This window comes from Gopherus flavomarginatus, chromosome 3 (assembly GCF_025201925.1).
Source record: "Gopherus flavomarginatus isolate rGopFla2 chromosome 3, rGopFla2.mat.asm, whole genome shotgun sequence".
NCBI lineage: Eukaryota > Metazoa > Chordata > Testudines > Testudinidae > Gopherus > Gopherus flavomarginatus.
The window spans coordinates 116,592,050-116,609,473 of record NC_066619.1 but is presented as its reverse complement, the minus strand read 5'-3'; the positions used below and the strand labels follow the sequence as shown (position 1 = coordinate 116,609,473).

Below are 17,424 nucleotides of genomic sequence, written 5' to 3'. Positions count from 1 at the left end.
TCTTGATCATTGTTTACCATTTCCTAGGCTGATAAGTTACTAAGGATCTGTTCCTGAACTCTGGAAACCAATAGAAATTTTTTTCATTATCTTTAAGAGGAGCAAAGACCAGTCCCTAAACTCCATTACAAGCACAAACATCAGAGTATGTATGCCAGACCTGTTCCTGCAAGATGCTGGAGGAACTGCAGGGAGCTGCCAGGGCTCAGCAGTGTTCAGTCTGTGACCCTCTCTCAGTCACTATACTTCCTATGATCTTCTAATGCAAAGCCATGATTGTGAAGGTGATGATGGAAAATTCTTGAGACAGCTCCAATAACAGAGAAACATGACTAGAGAAATCCAGACTTGGGCTGGAATTTTCAGATCTAAGCTTGCAATTTAATGTGTCAACATGGCATTTGGATGTCAAAAGAGGCCCCAAGTCCTCTAGACATCTAAATAGAATTTTCACTGGCTGGCACCTACTAGGAAATCCTATGGTAAACCCCCAAAGACCAAATTCTGGGTCAGAGTCATGTTGATTGAGCTGCCCAAGACAGAATTTTTGAAAGCTGGGCTCCCACCTTTTCAAAAGCAGCATCAGCATGCACACAGTAGGCAGATAGGGCCAAAATCCCTACTTCGAGTCAAATGGTCTCAGTTTGCACCACCTGAGAATTTGGCCCCTCTTTTGCTTTTACAAAGGTTGGCTCTCCATCTTCAAAATACAAAAATAAAGAATGATCAAAACACAAAAGAAGGAAACTTACGTCTTACTATCAGCCTTGTATAAGCAGAGGTGAAGGTGTTTCCTCCTATGTATCTGGCAGAGTAGACCCCTGCATCCTGCAGCAGGACTTCAGAGTAGGTCACTTCTAGCACATTTGGCACTTCATGCCTGGGCACAGCGTGAATGAAAGAACCTGAGAGAAGAGCATAAAAAACATCATAACAGAGCAGAACATCCATTCATCCCTTCACAAGAGGAACTCAGGTCAGCCAGTGGGTGAGGTCATCTCAGATGAAGCAAGCTGTCTACTACGCAAAACAAATCTGTTGATCATGACACGGCTAGGGCACAAAACCTCTTCTTTGCCTCGCCTCCAGCTACCACTGTGTAGGAGTTGAACAACATGCAGGGTTGGGTCCAGGGGTTTTTCCGCCCCAAGCAGCCAAAAAAAAAAAAAAAAAAAAAGCCGCGATTGTGATCTGCAGCAATTCAGGAGGAGGTCCTTCGCTCCCAGCAGGAGTGAGGGACCCTCCACCGAATAGCTGCCGAATACCTGAAAATGCCGTCTTGCTCTCTGTTGCCACCCCAAGCACCTGCTTGATAAGCTGGTGCCTGGAGCCGGCCCTGACAACATGGTAATTAATGTCTGAAAAATGTAGCTGCAGGGATACTCGTGCCGTCAGTGAACTGCAGAATTCTGCTTGGTTTAGAGGATCAGCTCACCTTGTGCTTCAGCTAGTCAGATGCCAGCTGATTCGCATGGCGTGGTACATGTGTATGTATATTTGCAAATATTTCCTTTTATGAATAAGGTCACTTTGGATGGCCTCTTCTCTATGGTTTCTCACTGTCATACATATACAAGTGTTGGCCATTAGTTAGGCCCTGATCATGTAAAGTGATTCACAAACACAGACCCTTACTCCCTTGTGGAATCCTGTTGGTCTTGTCATTGCTTAAGCTCGGGCAGGGGGTAAGCTATGTAGCCATGGAGCAGAGAGAGATCTCAGTCAGACGTCCAGCTTCTGGAGTGCTCAGGGGGAGTTGGGTGGGGGGGGGAAGGGGAAGAGAACTCGGAAGGCAGCAAGTAAACAGAAAAAGAGGAAGTGGGGCAGAAGCACTTAGAGCAGCATAGCACAGGAGATATTGAGGGATGCAAGGCAGAGATACAAAGGCAGGGAGTTGTAAGATTAAAAGCAAAGGCACAACAACTGGGGAACTGGAAAGCAAAAGAGATTGTGGAGGGGAAGCAAATAATTTGATGAACTCTGTTTCTTGGGTTGGCAATCTGGCTCCTTCACTGAGCACTAAATGCACACGACATGATGCTTCCTTCAATTGCACAGCAAGAGCATCATCAGTAATTATTTTAATGTAGTGACCCAGGTGCGAGGATATCACAGTGACGGGTGAGGGGGGAATAGAGAGAGAGAATTGTTACCGTTTTTGTAGATCACTGCATCTTCCTCCTTTGCAATCTTTCTGATGAAGGAAATGTTCACATGTTCTCCTTTGTTCACTGTCATAGTTAAGGCCACTGGGAGGAAGGAAGCTAAAATGAAAATGGTCAAAACATGGGATCAATGACTATAAATATTATCAATGACTGCGAGTCCCCTAAGATGAAAGCTGGAGGATAATCTACAGCAGAATCATCACTGGTGATTCATATGTTTAGATTTCCTTTGCCATCAGCAGTCCCTGCTCTGTGTTTCAGCAGTGGCATTGGGGGAGGGCATATAGGTGCTTGAACAATAAGGGGATGTAACTAGAAGCAAGGCGAGGAAATTAATAAGAATGTTAATACTGGCTGGATAACTGGAAACAATTCCTAACAAGAGAACCAACCAGTTGTAGAATAATCTCCCAAGTCTTTTTTAGCCCTAGGGACAATTTTTATAAATAGATTGGGCAAGGTACTGGGTAAATTTACTAGGAAAAGATCTTCCACTGGCAAAGAAAGTTTCTATGATGTAGTGTCAGGACATCAGTGTCATATAAGGCCTACTGGAAGACAGGAATAGCATAGTGTAGTGCTCAAAATTAGCTCACCACACTTTCCACAAGTACTGAAGGACACCATTCCTTACTGAGGACAACAGAATAAATGTATTCTGAGAAGGGTTGGGCAACATTTTTCAACCAAAATTTTTTCTATCTGAATATCTTGTCATCAAAATCTAAATGTTCCATGCAAGGCCAGTGCAAGGATGTTTCGCGCCCTAGGCGAAACTTCCAACTTGCGCCCTTCCCCGTCCCTGAGCCCTCACCCTGAGGAGCCCGCCCCAGCAACAGCTCCCCCCCTCTGCCCTGAGGTGCCCCCCCCGCGACAGCTCCCCACCCCACACCGTCTGCCTTGAGGCACCTCCCCGAGCATGCTGTCGCTGCTTCACGAGAAGCAGCCACGGTGTGCTCAGGGAGGAGGCGGGGTAGGGGTGAGCTGGGGCAGGGAGTTCCCCTGCATGCCGCCCCCCCCTTACTTGCTGCAGGCAGCCCTCCCGACGCTTCCCTGCCCCAGCTCCCTCCGCCTAAATGCCTACGGCGACCGGGGTGGCCGAAGATCCAGCTGCCACGGTCGCTGCTGAAGAAAATGCTGCCCCCAAATTCTAGTGCCCTAGGCAACCACCTAGGTCAACTAAATGGTTGCATCAGCCCTGGTTCCATGGGAAAATATGCAGTTCAATGCATTTTTAAAAATTCTTGAACTGGAAAATTCAAAACAAAAAAAATGCCCAAAACAGAAACCTACTTTCACACACTTTCCTGCTGTTTTCCAATCTTTTCCAGCTGGAAAACAGTAAATAAGTGTAAAAGTGAGTTTCATTCATTTTCAAACCCTTTTTGTCTATTTACCAGTGGAGGAAAGGGAGTAGGGGAGCGAGAAACCTGAAAATCCAGAAACCAATAATGGAAAAAAAAACCCAAATGACATTTTAAGTCAAAATTACACAAAACTTTAGTTGCAAAAGATTTTGATACGAAATTAAATCAAGACTTATTTCCATTTTGAAATGACGTATAAAAACACTTTAACTGCTGTATTATATTATATGAAGTGTTGTTTTAGCTGTGTTGGTCCCAGGATATTAGAGAGACAACGTGGGTGAGGTAATATTTTTTATTAGACCAATTTCTGTTGATGAGGGAGACAAGCTTCTGAGCCACACAGACGTTTAGGTCTTCAAGTCTAGGAAACTAACTCAGAGTGTCCCTTCTTGTCTCTCTCACCAACAGAAGTTGGTCCAACTATGCAAGTAGTTCTATTCACTTCAGTGAAACTACTCATGTGCGTAAAGTTAAGCATATGCATAAGTGTTTGCAGGTTTGCAGCCTTGCACAATATTATCTAGGTATTAGCATCTGGACTTGCCTGGCCAATCACACAGCCAAATAGGGAATTCCAAGAACTGAATAATCAAATGACTGCTTCCTACAACCAATAAATTTGTGAACAACCCCAGATTGTTGCCAACTCAATAGCTTTCACAAGAAACAAACTCATTTCGAAAACTGCAATCTATTTGTGAACAGAAAATAAAGCAACATTTTTAAAAACAAGTTTCTTGCAACATGGATTCAACCAGCTCTACTAAAGTGTTTGATCCTATGATTACATCCACAATCAGAGCTGGGGGTGTGATTCCCGGCACACGTAGACATATGTGCACCAGCTCTCATTGAGCTAGCTAGCTAAAAAGAGCAATGTAGGCATGACAGCTTTGGAAGCAGCAAGCAGCGGTATGGACTTGCCACCCCAAGTATGGATTGGCCTCAGGGCTGATAGCTCATGTCATCTCCTGCTGCAACTTATGTTACCACGGCTACACTACTTTTTGAGTGCAGCTAGCTCACTGAAAGCTAGTACTAGTATGTCTGTGTTAGCTGGGAACTGTACTCTATCTCCAAGTATTGGGGTGTTTGGTTCGATGGCTTTTTGTTTTCAATGTAGACAGCTACTATTAATTGTTTTTCATAAGAAATTCGCTTTACAGTTCAGCTTTTATTTTTCCTTTCTATTTTCTTTGTGTGAGTTGTTTAGTTTATCCATGGGACCTTTTCTTCACAACATTGTTGTAATGGAAAGGAACCCACATTCCTTGGTGGGCTCAGTTCCAATGTATTTTTAGCTTATAATCTGCATTTAATTAATTATTTTACAATATGAGCCCACGCCTTAAAGAGACACAATGAACTGAGTTGTAGAAGTGCCCCAGATCTCTTTGGTTTACATGTCTGTAAATCCATAATCATCCCTTCCTCTGTAGAGAGATTCTGTTGTGTTACAATTTTTTCCCCTTCAGTCACTAGGAATAGATTCTATACTATACATACCATATGCCATGTAAGTCTAGAGTATATAGGATAACTGGCCCTCTACGTGTAGAAAAATGTTCTTCCTTTACATTTTCACATTATAAAGGCCAAGATTGTCAAACATGAACAGCTTAAGTTAGGCTCTTACGTCTATATATAGACACATAGGCCCCAGTAAAGCATATAAGCATATACTTAAGCATGTGAGCAATCCCATTAAAGTCAATGGGGCTATTCATATACTTAAAGTTAAGCACATGCTTAAGTAGTGTGATGGATAGGGGCCCAAAGCAACTGCTAGATTTTCAAAATGGCCAATCATTCAACAGCTCCTGTTGTCTTCAGTTGGACACACAGTGCAACTTTCAACTCATCGGATGAGAAGAAACCCTTAGTGTTTTCAGAAGCCTTTACAATTATTCAGATAATAACTGTGGAGAGGAAAAAGGCCTATTTGCCAGCTACGGTAGTTTTGCCAAACCTCGCAGCCCTTCCCTCACCTCTCTTTCCTCTCCCTGTGGCCTTTAATAGCTTTGAGAATTTCTACTATGTCTCTTTCTCACCCATCCAGAAGCTTACTACTCAGTGCACATAATAGGCTCTCTGATGAGATCCAACTCAAACCATATCAACCAGAGCTTTCAGCAAAGATCATCTGAAAAGTAGAAATGCAATAATCAAGACCCCCAAAATGCCGCTTCTAAATCCATGTACAGCTGGTAAGAAGATTATATCTCCTCTGAATATAACAGATTTAGCTTGGGTGATCCATGTGCTGGGCTCTCAAGTCTTGGTTATTGTAAGTCTCTCTTCCCAGGCATGTAGCCCTTGACCTTAAAGAGCTACAATGGGCTCAGAACCCTTCATCTTATCTGCTGAACACAAGATATCAAGAGAACATCACCCCAATAACCTGCTATCTACACTGGCTTCCTGTTAGATACAAGGCCAAATTCAAGATTTTGGCCCCCATCTTCAAAGCCTTTTGTAGATTGTTACCTGAGGGTCTGCCTCACCTGCCTGATCATGAACACCCCTCACCCCCATTGAACAGAACAATGGAACTGGCAATCTGAGACATATGTGAGTACAAGGGACAGAGCTTTTTGGGTGACAGGCCTGAGAATCAGGAGTGCCCTCTCAGTAGAAGCCAGAACAACCACAAACCTTATCACCTTCAGAGCAAAATGCAAAATCCACCTGGCCTGTTCACACCACATTACAACAAAGAAACATCAGCCCTGCTCACTGGGGAGAGAGAGCAAGAGAAAGTGTTATTATATGTTCACTCTACAATTTCCATCATCTTGACAGTATTTGTGCACAATAATGGATTTGCAGGCTGAGTGGGGGTGTTTGAACTGTTGGTACCATAACAGATTGTGCTAAATATTAGTGATGAGTGAACTTCCAAAGGTTTTAATGTTTGATGAAGAGCAGAAAATTATCTAAAAGTTCTTATATTTCTCTGGAGCTTATGCCAAGCTCTTTGCTTTGGAACTCAGCCTGGAAGTCTCATGAGATCAAGATACATATGAAATTTCCATTATGAATAGGCATGGCCTAGGAATCAGAGCATAGCAATAGCTCCTAGCTTTTAAACTCATCTATCTATCTATCTAATACTGTTGCTCACCACATTGATATCAGAGCACCTTCCACATAAAAGAGATTGGCTGGCAATAGTGAAATTCTTGGTGGACTGTGTGGAGTCTCTTGGCTTGAGTATACAGCATGGCAAAGTGCACTAGAGGAACTCAGTTTATAAAGTGTTCTGTGTTGTACTCTAACTGCTCCATATAGACCCTGCTGATGCACTCTAAAAGGTACTTTTTAAAGCGCACCAGCAGGGTCTACATGGGGCAGTTAGAGTGTAACAAGTTAGAGTGAGATTTGCTGTACTGTGTAGACAAGCCCTCTGGCTTTTCTCAGATTATGGAAATTACTTGGGGTAGGGGTCACGTTTTTAAAGTGCTTTGAAGATGAAAGGCCCAATGTAAGAGTTACTGTAGTTATTGCTTTGTAGGTTCAATGAGGCCATAATGGTTTTTCTTGCCATATTTTCTTGCTTCCATTTTATGCTGCTGGATATAACCAGAAATGGACAAAACCTGCAAAAATGTAAGAGAAAAATACTAACTCAGAACATTAACCAAATGTTTCTGAGCCTCAGAAAAGATTGGTTTGGATTTGGGCCAGATAAGTTCTTAATGAATCCAAGCCAGTTTGCCCACTCTGGATCCACTACTGTATCTGCTCCTGTTATTTAAGGGTAGCAGCCAAACTGCAAGCAGATGTGCCCTAGTGGGGCTCGCACATCTCTGGTCTGACCTGCATACAGTACCTCCTAGTGGCATCTTCATTGTACGTATCCTCGTCACCTCGTCTTTGACTTTCCCTTCACAGTAGTAAGCTCCAATAGTTTCACCAGCTTGTTCCCTTTTCCACACTACTTTTTTGGCTGTTCCTCTCTTCTCATCTTCAGTAACTTCCAGAGGGTCCTGGTGTTGGCTCATCAAGGCCTCATAGTCTCGCCCTATTGTGACAGACTCGCGGGAACTCCATCTGTCTGCAATACAGATAAGCGATGTCTCCGAGTTGCCCACTAGAGGGACTGAATTGATCAACATCAGGTCCAGTGCTGCCTCCACTTTACCTACAAACAAACAACAGGTAAAAAGATTTTTCTGCAGAGTCTTTCTTTTAGTTCTGATTATTCACATAAGGACTTTTGAAGTAATAATATCTGGAGATATACCTGCCTCATAGAACTGGGAGGGACCCTGAAAGGTCATTCAGACCAGTCCCTGCTATTTTGCCCCAGATCTATAATCGGCCTCCTCAAGCATTGAGCTCACAACCCTAGGTTTAGGAGGCCAATGCTCAAACCACTGAGTTATCCCTTCCCCATACTAAGTGCTTCCCCAATGCTTACTGAACACTGAACTAAAATAAAATGGATGCATGTAAATATTCTGTTCTAGTTACTTTGGGAGCAAACCCTGAACCCAGATTGTGCCTTTGGAATGTGTGGAAGGAAAGGACCCTTATGACTTTCCCCAGTTTGTGCAGAATGGGAAGTGAGCCACTTCTCTGGCAACACAGACCCTTTCCTCACACCTCTTCATGGATCATACATCCAGAACCTATGGAATATCCTTTAAGGCCAGCACTAAGAAGTAGGGGCACAGGGAGACTGTTGTGTCATCACTGTGGATACAATTGCATGCATGGATCAGTGGCCATGCACTTGCTCCAAGTAGCCATCAACTGATGTATAAAAATAATAGCATCTATTTTATCATTCATGAGCTTCCTTATCTGGGCCTTAATTTTTATGGGAAGAATTTGTACAGGGAAAAATTGAGACCAGTATCTGAAAATATGCCTCTAAGAGCCAGTCATACACCCATATTTCAAATTTCTGAGCCAGCTTCTCCACTGCTTTGTACCTTGTGACCCATGCATATCTAAATGGAAAACATTACCAAATCAAAACACCCTCTTTATGCCCACTTTGCCAAGGTGCCAAGGGCTAGGCAAAGTGCAGGGCAGTGGAGAATCAGACCCCTGTTTGCATGAAAGAAACCTCCCCTTTTCTTACCCTAACATTGCTAATTATATGTTGGCTGTTTCGTGCTCTACAGACATAAAATCACTTTAAAACTAAAAACTTAAACTCTCTCCCATTACCCCCTTCCCTCACTGATCTACAGTCTAATATGGTTATTGCTTTAAACCCAAATGAGAACAACAAACAACAGAGTTACAGGGGTTCCTTACAGTTTTCAGTGATCAGTGCTTCCAACAGTTAAAGACTCGTAATTTAAGAAAGCACTTAAGTTCCAGCACATGCTTACTGGCTTTCCAACAAGTACATATTACTTACATTTTGATAGTCTGGACATGTCACATAGCCATAGGAACTAATAAGAAGAACAACAACAAATACTTTGGACGTCTGAGGTGTCTCCCATAGATCTGAAAGTGTTTTTCAACCATTTAACCAATGGCCAAGATGTAAGTATTATTATCTCCATTTTACAGACTGGAAAACTGAGCTAAAAAGGAGGTTAAGTGACATTCCAGAGGACATAAGAAGTCTGTGGCAGAGATATAAACCAGACTTTCTAACTTCTAATCTTGTGAGTTTGCCAATAGATAAGGCTCCCTTTAATAAATTTAACTGACTTAAAATACTATGGTGATAGGTACAGCAGATACCTATCTGCTGTACCTATCTGTTTAAAAACAGCAGATAAATACAGAGAGAAGGATAATTACAATGTTTTCTCTTGGAAAGTGTTGTAAGTCTTAGTTGCTGAGGGAGTGAGATACAGAATCCCTTATGCTCAGTGCTTTCGATGTTGGAAATAAGGGTAAGGAGTAGGGGAATGCTGTCATTTTTCAGCTAAAATGCAAACAATAACGGATTTCTGTTAAGCATCGCCTTTATTTTCCAGCTTTAGATTCAGCTGTATTTTGTATGTATACCAGCAGGCTCTCTGCAATCAATATTTTGTGCCATTCTGTTTGCAAACAGCTTTCAGATTTGAAGCAAGGAGTCTAGCCCTAGATAAAGAGGTCAAAGGGGAGCAGTGCTTACTGCAGATTCTGAATGTGTGCGTGTGTATTCGGTGCTTTAGTCCAAGGGAGGAGGTACTTCACAGCATGCAATGCCAGCAGCTTCTCAGGGGAAAGTAGTATCTTAAGACACACTGACAGCCATCCCTCCCAGCCAGAGCGCTGCAGTTACCACCCTTTCATGTGCCAACCCAGATAACTTATGTTACATAACAGAGAGATAAAACCTTCTGGAAAGGATGTAGCAGCCATTAAAATAAATGTTGCATAAAGCCAAGGGTCAAAGAAGTCAAGTCATCCTGTAGCACATTACAGAAATGACTTGTTTGAATACAGCTAAAGTTAAGTAGCTGTACAATGCAATCAAGGCCAGTTGGGTGTGTGCATTTTATTTATTTTGTATTTACTGCATATTTAGGGTCTAAGCTTGCAGTCTCTACTCACATGAGCAGTTCTTCCTTGCTCACTCTAGGGTCAAGTCTCCTCTTGCTTTTAACCAGGGTAAATCAGAAGCTACTTCACTGAAGTCAATATTTAAGGATGAAGGTTCTACAATAGCTGTCTATGGATGTTTCCTACAGAGCATCGAGTGCTTACTGGAAAGAAGCATACCTCTATAGAAGTCAAGGGGATGGCAATATAGAGCAGCTGAGGAGCCATCTCATATTCTGGCAATCCATAACTAAACGTGGACCTGGACCAACACTGGATCCTAATTTCCCCAAACTCTGGAGAAGTTCAGATTCAAATCTGGATCCCAGCTCCATGACTAGGAGGGGGATTGTTACATGTATCGTGTTCCCCAGGAGTGGTGGAGTTTGAAGCAAGGTTGCAAATTAGAATGAAAATGCATTGATATAGCTGAGAGGGAAGGGCTTCCATAGCACCTACATGGACACAAATATATCCCCCCGCCCCCTTTCTGGTCACCTGTGGGGGTGGGATGGGTCAGCATCCCCATGCCGACCTGGTCTGAAGCTGCCACAGCAAGTCATTTTCCAGATGTCTAGCCCTTAAAGGGGCACATACCTTTTTGACAAGTCAGAGAACGCTCCCCCGACCTGCCTTTAATGTGCAGTCAGGTAATTTGCTTACATGAACATAGATTTCAAAAAATAAAGAGAACATCTTTCTCCTGCATTGCATGAGAATTTTAATATCCCTCAAAAGCAGCAGAATCTTAGTCTGGGGCCCAAGTCTTGTGTAGGCATTGATCCCGGTGCAAAGTGGGTATAATGAGTGTCAAATCGGAATGGTGGCACTTTACACCCTATTTGCTCTTTCTTTGCAGAAGTGAAATGACTAAACACAAGGCACAGAACAATGGAGACTCAGGCCCATAGTTTATCTAAGGCCTGGCCTACGCTTAAAAATGAAATTATCTAACTACATTGCTCAGGGCTGTGAGGGTTGCTCACATCCTGAACACAATAGGTAGGTCAACCTAACCTCTTAGCTAGGTTGATGGAAGACGACTTCTGTCAATCTAGCTACCGCCCGTGAGCTAGTTGGATTAACTATATCAAAGGAAAAACCTCTTCCACTGATGTAAGCAGCATCGACACAACTGTGCCAATGTAGCAGCTGTACTGTAGGCATGCCCAGTACATGAGACTATCCCAGTGGAACTGACAGTCTGGCTACCCAAGAGTCATTTATTCCTTGGGGATCAAAGTCTCATAGCTGGAATCCATTTCAGCTGGAGATGAAAATATAGACCAGGTGCAAATTCTGAGCTAATGAAACGTCCATCTCTAGATAGATGGTCCCAATGAGGGCCTGATCCCACAAGGTGCTGAGCATTTCCTGAGAGGAGAATAGCTCTCTCAACTCCCACTGGCTTCAGCATCTGTAGGACTGGACTTTTAGGGCTCGAACTAAAAACTATTGAAGTAATAGAAAGACATCCGATATCTCCAAGCGGCAAAGGATTAGACCCTTAGTCCCCTTAGATGTAGGGCTTGTCTATATGAACAGTTAATGCTCAGTAAACTGGGGTATAAACCTACTTTGCACTAGCTTGCTGCACACAAAGTGTCCCCGTGGCCCGAGCTGCGATGCACTAAATGTTCCATGGTGCGCTTTGAAACTGGAGTAAGTCACAGTGCACTAGGGAACTTTTCGTGCCCAGCAGTAGAGTCCACACAGTCCATTAGAACAGTGGGTCTCAACCAGGGGTACGTGAACCCTGGTAGTACACAGAGGTCTTCCAGATGGTACATCAGCTCATCTGGACATTTGCCTACTTTTACAATAGGCTACACAAAAAGAACGAGCAAAGTCCGTACAAACTAAAATGTCATACAGACAATGACTTGTTTATACTGCTCTATATACCATACGCTGAAATGTAAGTACAATATTTATATTCCAATTGATGTATTTTATAACTATATGGTAAAAACAAGAAAGTCAGCAATTTTTCAGTGATAGTGTGGCTGTGGCACTTTTGTACTGTTATGTCTGATTTCGTAAGCAAATAGTTTTTAAGTGAAATGTAACTTGGGGGTACGCAAGACAAGTCAGACTCCTAAAAGGGGTACAGTAGTCTGGAAAGGTTGAGAGCCACTGCGTTAAAGTGCAGCAGGCTAGTGCAAAGTAGATTTACATCCCAGCTTGCTGTGTTCTATCTGACCATACAGACAAGCCCCTAGGGGAAAGTGCTGATAAAGTAGATTTCTGCTGCAAGCCAACTGCCTACAGAATACTGCTTAGCCGCCTCTCATGGCCAAATCCTGCTATTCTTATTCGAGAGGATCTCCCACTCCGTAGTGTGGCAAAACTAACCCTTGAAGTCAATGGGAGTTTTGCCCAATCTGTGACTGAAGGATTTCGCTCTCTGAGAACGCAATAAACACAGACAGGAAACAGCCTCTCTCTGTATCAGTGAAGATCCCCTGTGCTTCCTTGAAAAAATCCTTTTGACTCCTGCCCCTCTCCTTGTAGGAGTGACCTCTGCAGGAAGGAGATTTGCTGTGTATGCAAAGGGGGGGTTGGGAAAAGGAGGCACCCGCAGGCGGCGAACATTGGAAATGGAAGGTGTAACTTACAGCGAATTCATTGCCAAAAGACTATTGACACAGAGTTATGGCTGCCCAGCGCTGCCTTGTGCTGTTCCAGAACCAGGAGTGTGGATAAACGTAATCCTCCACTAACCAGGAAATACAGAGTTAAAGTAATGTCTGTTCCACTGCACCTCCACACACACACTTTACCTCTGTGGAGACAGGAAATGCCCATGTAGATACTCATGGTGCTCAGCACAAATCCACTTGAGCACAACTAATCCAAGGGTTGCACTATCCCTCACTAGACCGTGTCTAGCAGGACGGATCCAGGGAATACTGTAAGAGGTCAGCACAGCTCTCACCGTCACTTCCAGTGGTTGATAGTACATGAGAGATGCCAAAAAGAAAATGGGTGGTGGGTACAAGAGGCCAGGGGAGGCTAAGCTGCCCCAAACAGGATGCAGCGCACCATCCTCTGGAGGCCGAAAAGGTGCCCGAGCCATAGCCCCCCATGGGCTCAGCCCCAAGGCCCCATTCCCACTTGTTCTCTTCCCTTGTGGCCCAGCCCACACTGCTCCTTTTTCCATCCCTGCTCTGCCTCTTCCCCCGAGGTCCCCCCTGCCCCCTGCTCATACCTCTCTGCCCTCTCTGGGAGGGGCGGAGGGGGGCGCTTCATGGGATGGGGGAAAAGAAGGGAGGGTCTGGGGGGAGGGGGAAAAAGGCAGCAGGCGGAGGGCCTCAGGAAAGGGGGGAATGGTAGGGGGAGCCTCGGGGAAGAGGCAGAGCAGAGCCTGGGGTGAAATGGGGATAGTGTATGAGTGGGGCCTCGGGGGACAATGCTGAGCAAGGGTGGGGGAAGGGCCATGGTTCAGGTGCTGGTGCCCCCCTACACTTCTAGGAAGCTTCCAGTGCTCACACCCAACCTCCCAAAATGCAGGAGTCGTGTGCCGCCCTGGGAATATAAGAGTACTCTGCACTTTCTCCGCAACCCTTTGCATATTTGTCCACCAAAACTCCTCCTTTGCAATGGCATTCACACACTGCCATGTACCCTACCGGTCCTCTGTGCCATGCTACTTCTCCAGTTAGTGCTCAGTCAGGAGTAACTGGAAGAGATGGCTTAGAGGAATTCTCTGGCACTCATCCTAGGTGCCAATTTGCAGACCTAGAAAGCCTCTCTAATAATTTTTTTTAATATTGCTGCCCCAGATCCTAGCTGAGGCTAAAGTTGATCTGGTAATCTGTTTGGGGGAGATCAGTGCCATAGTTTGCAAAAATATCATAAGAGTGGGATAAATGTAATGACAAGTCTTTTATTTCTTGGGACCAGGCCTCTGGAACGGAACCCCTTGACTCAATAATCCAAAATTTGCACCTCTTACGCCCCCTGGGCCCCGATAAGGCATGGCAGTTTGCAAGACAGTGTGAGTATGTGTGGGGATGTGAGAGCACTTTGAAAAATTGCCTGATAACCTTCAAGTATGGAGTCCCTAGCTTTCCTTCAGAAGAGCAGTCACTCAGTGTAGCTGTGCCAACCAGATCAACAGAGAGCTCTGAGGAAACAAAAAACCCAACCACCTATCTGAGAACTGGTTAATATTTATACAGTGCTTTGAATATGTAAAGTGCTATATAAGAGCATCAACTATTTATTCATTAGTATTATGAGGAAGCAATGTGAGACACAGGGAAGGAAGGCAACAGTGGAAAGGTGGAAGGAAAAGAGCTTGTTAGGGTAGGAGTCTGGATTTTAGGGTTCCTTATTAACAACATGATGTAATTAGGAGTTGGGAATGTTCAGCATCAAAAACAGATCCCCTTTGAATTCTGAGCATAGTAAGAATATAACAAGAGCAACACCAAGAGAGAGCTGGGTATGTGAGTACCATGCAGGGTCTATCTAGTAGAGGAGTGGACTGGGAATCAAGGCCCAGAGACCTCCCTAGTGCTCTGGGTTACTTTGTCACTGTGCAGCCTATTTCGATCCCATATCCAGGCAGATTTCTTCCAGGAAGCATTCACTGATTCCTTCAATCCCTTCGTGGAGCAGGAGGCATTGTCCAGTGTTCCCTGCTCTGTATCACTTTCTGGGAAGCTTTGTTTTGACCCTATGACCCACCTGTGCCCTGTTTTTTCATTCTTTTCCCCTGGTATTAAGTTGATCTGCTTGTTTCTTTTGGCACTGGTATTCTGTTGAGGTGGAGGTCTTTGCTGTTTTTATAGGGAAGTGGGTATTCACCCACGAAAGCTCATGCTTCAAAACGTCTGTTAGTCTATAAGGTGCCACAGGATTCTTTGCTGCTTTTATAGGGAGAGTTGCCTTGGAGGGCTGTGCTCAGCACGTGGGGACCAAGTAGGCTGGATTTCTTCACACTTCAAATACAATTAATTCCTTTCCTCCAAGGAGAAATCGGAGGCAGGAAGAAGCTGCTCAGGAAGCACTGGCAGAGAATTTCCTCTTTGGAAAGGGAAATTGGCCATATCCCAAAAGAATTTTCAGATGGATTCAGGTAACATGACTGTAGCGCCCAGTACAAAATCCTGCCCCACTGAAATCAGGGGCAAAACTCCATTGCAGCCAGGATCACGTGCCCAGGCAACAGCTGGCACAAACTAATTACATGAAACGTTTGAAATATCCTTAAGGACGTGGGCAATGTCTGTGTGTACTTGGGGCCTACATGGACCTGCATTTCCTCCTGCACTGTGGACAGATAGAGAGAAGCCCCTCCTGAAGTGCTGAGCTGCTCCAGTGAGATGCTCAACACCCTCAGTTGCCACTGAACTTCCCCATGAACACTATCCAGTCTGAATCAGGGAGTGAAAGGGGAAAAAATAAACCCACAAAATAAGATCTACCATCTTGAGATGTCACTGTCAGTGCAGACTAGAAACTTATTATTTTTCTTAAATGAAAGCTTAGATTCTTGCACATAAGATAGCAGCTTGGAACAGATCTCATGATTAAAACACAGACATGGGAGTGTGGAGAGAGCTGGCTTAGATTCCTTGCTTTGCCACAAGTCACTTAACCTTTCTGTGACTCGTTTTCCCCATCGGTAAAATGAGATGAGAGTGGGGTGTGGTGAGATTGACTTCATTTGTATTTGTATGTAAACTATGTTAAGATCCTGGAGTGGAACTTGCAGAAATGCCAAGTACTATTACAGTGGTAATTTGATTGTTCCAATTACCACCCTCTTGCCTTGTAGTGGAGAACCCTTCTATAACCTTTGGGGAGGTGGAAACTTATCCAAGGAATCACTTCAATTCACACATCAAACCCTTTTATCATCATGGGTAAAAACAGCGTCATTAAATGGAGACTATAATGTAATAAATCCCAAAAGTTTAGGCTGGATTTATACAGACTTTTGTTAGTGTTGGGAAATTAAACTAGTTTTTCTAGTGACCCACCTGAGTATATGAATATAAGCCAAATGGACACCCCAGCAACAGGATGGCTAGAGTCTGTACTTGGCCTTCAACCTCAGCATAGAGAGCATGGTACATTAGCAGGTAAATGTAGGACCTTCTGCTGTGTATTTGTTATATGACATTATGCAACTATGGGGTTTAAGACTAATTTAGAGTATAATGAAAACAGACAGCCCAGTTGGCCCAGGCATCAACCTCATGTCTTTCAAGCCCCTTTAAAAAAACATTTCTTCCATGAAGCCCACAAAAGTCTAAAACAAACCCCAACCACTAAGTCTCCTGCACCTCTGGATTTCTCAGGGTGTCCATGTTTTAGATTGAAAGCTCTTTGCCCTGTCTTTATTTTTGTGTATTGTACAGAAAAGAGTATATTGGCACTTTGGTGGCTCTAAACAAATTCATATTAGTAGTAGTACTAATAAATCTATTTAGAAACCAAGAAGTATATCATCTTGGCAATACTGTTAAAGAAAGTAATCAAACCTGACAGCTCCTCTAACAAATCTTTAAAATGAAATGCAGTATTTTATTTATTATTATAAGTGCAATACTAAATTAACCAATACTGAAATTTACAGTTATAATTTTGTTGGGCCTCACAAAGAAATGCACCAATTATAGACCTAATCCTGCCACACTTACTTATAAGAATATAACAATCTTTCCTAATAGAGCTGGTTGAAAAATGGATCCAAATTTTCACAAAAAATTCATAAGAACATAATATAAGAACGGCCATACCGGGTCAGACCAAAGGTCCATCTAGCCCAGTATCCTGTCTTCCGACAGTGGCCAGGACCAGGTGCCCCAGAGGGAAGGAACAGAACAGGTAATCATCAAGTGATCCATTCCCTGTCGCTCATTCCCAGCTTCTGGCAAACAGAGGTCAGGGACACCATCTTGTTATTTTTGGGAGGGAGAGGAGAGTTATTGATAGGTTACACAAATGCCTGTCAGGGATGGTCTGCTTTACTTGGTCCTGCCTCAGCACACGGGGCTGGACTTGACTTCTCAAGGTCTTTTCCAGCCCTACATTTCTATGATTTTATGGTTGACAATATCTGAAATGTTGAATAAAAGTTTTGTCAACATTTTCCATTTCAAAATTTCAGATCTCCTTAACTAGTGGGAGTGGCTGAAGTGAACTGTAAGAACTTCTGACATGAATAAGGGTTGCAGAATTGGGCCATAAGCACAGATTCACAGGAGAAACAGTTCTCCCTTCTTTTTTATTTTTAATTTAAAGTATTTGCTGAATATTATGGGCTCTGGTGTCCAGAGTCCATCTTATGGAATCCCAAGTCCACTGATGACATGAAAAATGCCAAACGTTTTTGGTGACTAAAAGATAACAATGACCAGGTACTT

The 17,424-nt window shown here is 43.6% G+C and overlaps 1 protein-coding gene across 3 annotated transcripts in view; it reads right to left on the bottom strand.

Moving 5' to 3' along the window:
• Window positions 1-17,424, bottom strand: part of TEK (TEK receptor tyrosine kinase) — a 63,104-nt gene that overhangs the window by 39,379 nt on the left and 6,301 nt on the right. For all 3 annotated transcript variants that reach the window (XM_050943046.1, XM_050943045.1, XM_050943047.1), the window contains exons 2-4: window positions 7,371-7,682; window positions 2,154-2,264; window positions 753-905 (exon numbers count right to left, since the gene is read on the bottom strand). In XM_050943046.1, coding sequence (XP_050799003.1) covers window positions 753-905; window positions 2,154-2,264; window positions 7,371-7,682 — 576 coding nt within the window. The remainder of the gene's footprint in view (window positions 1-752; window positions 906-2,153; window positions 2,265-7,370; window positions 7,683-17,424) is intronic.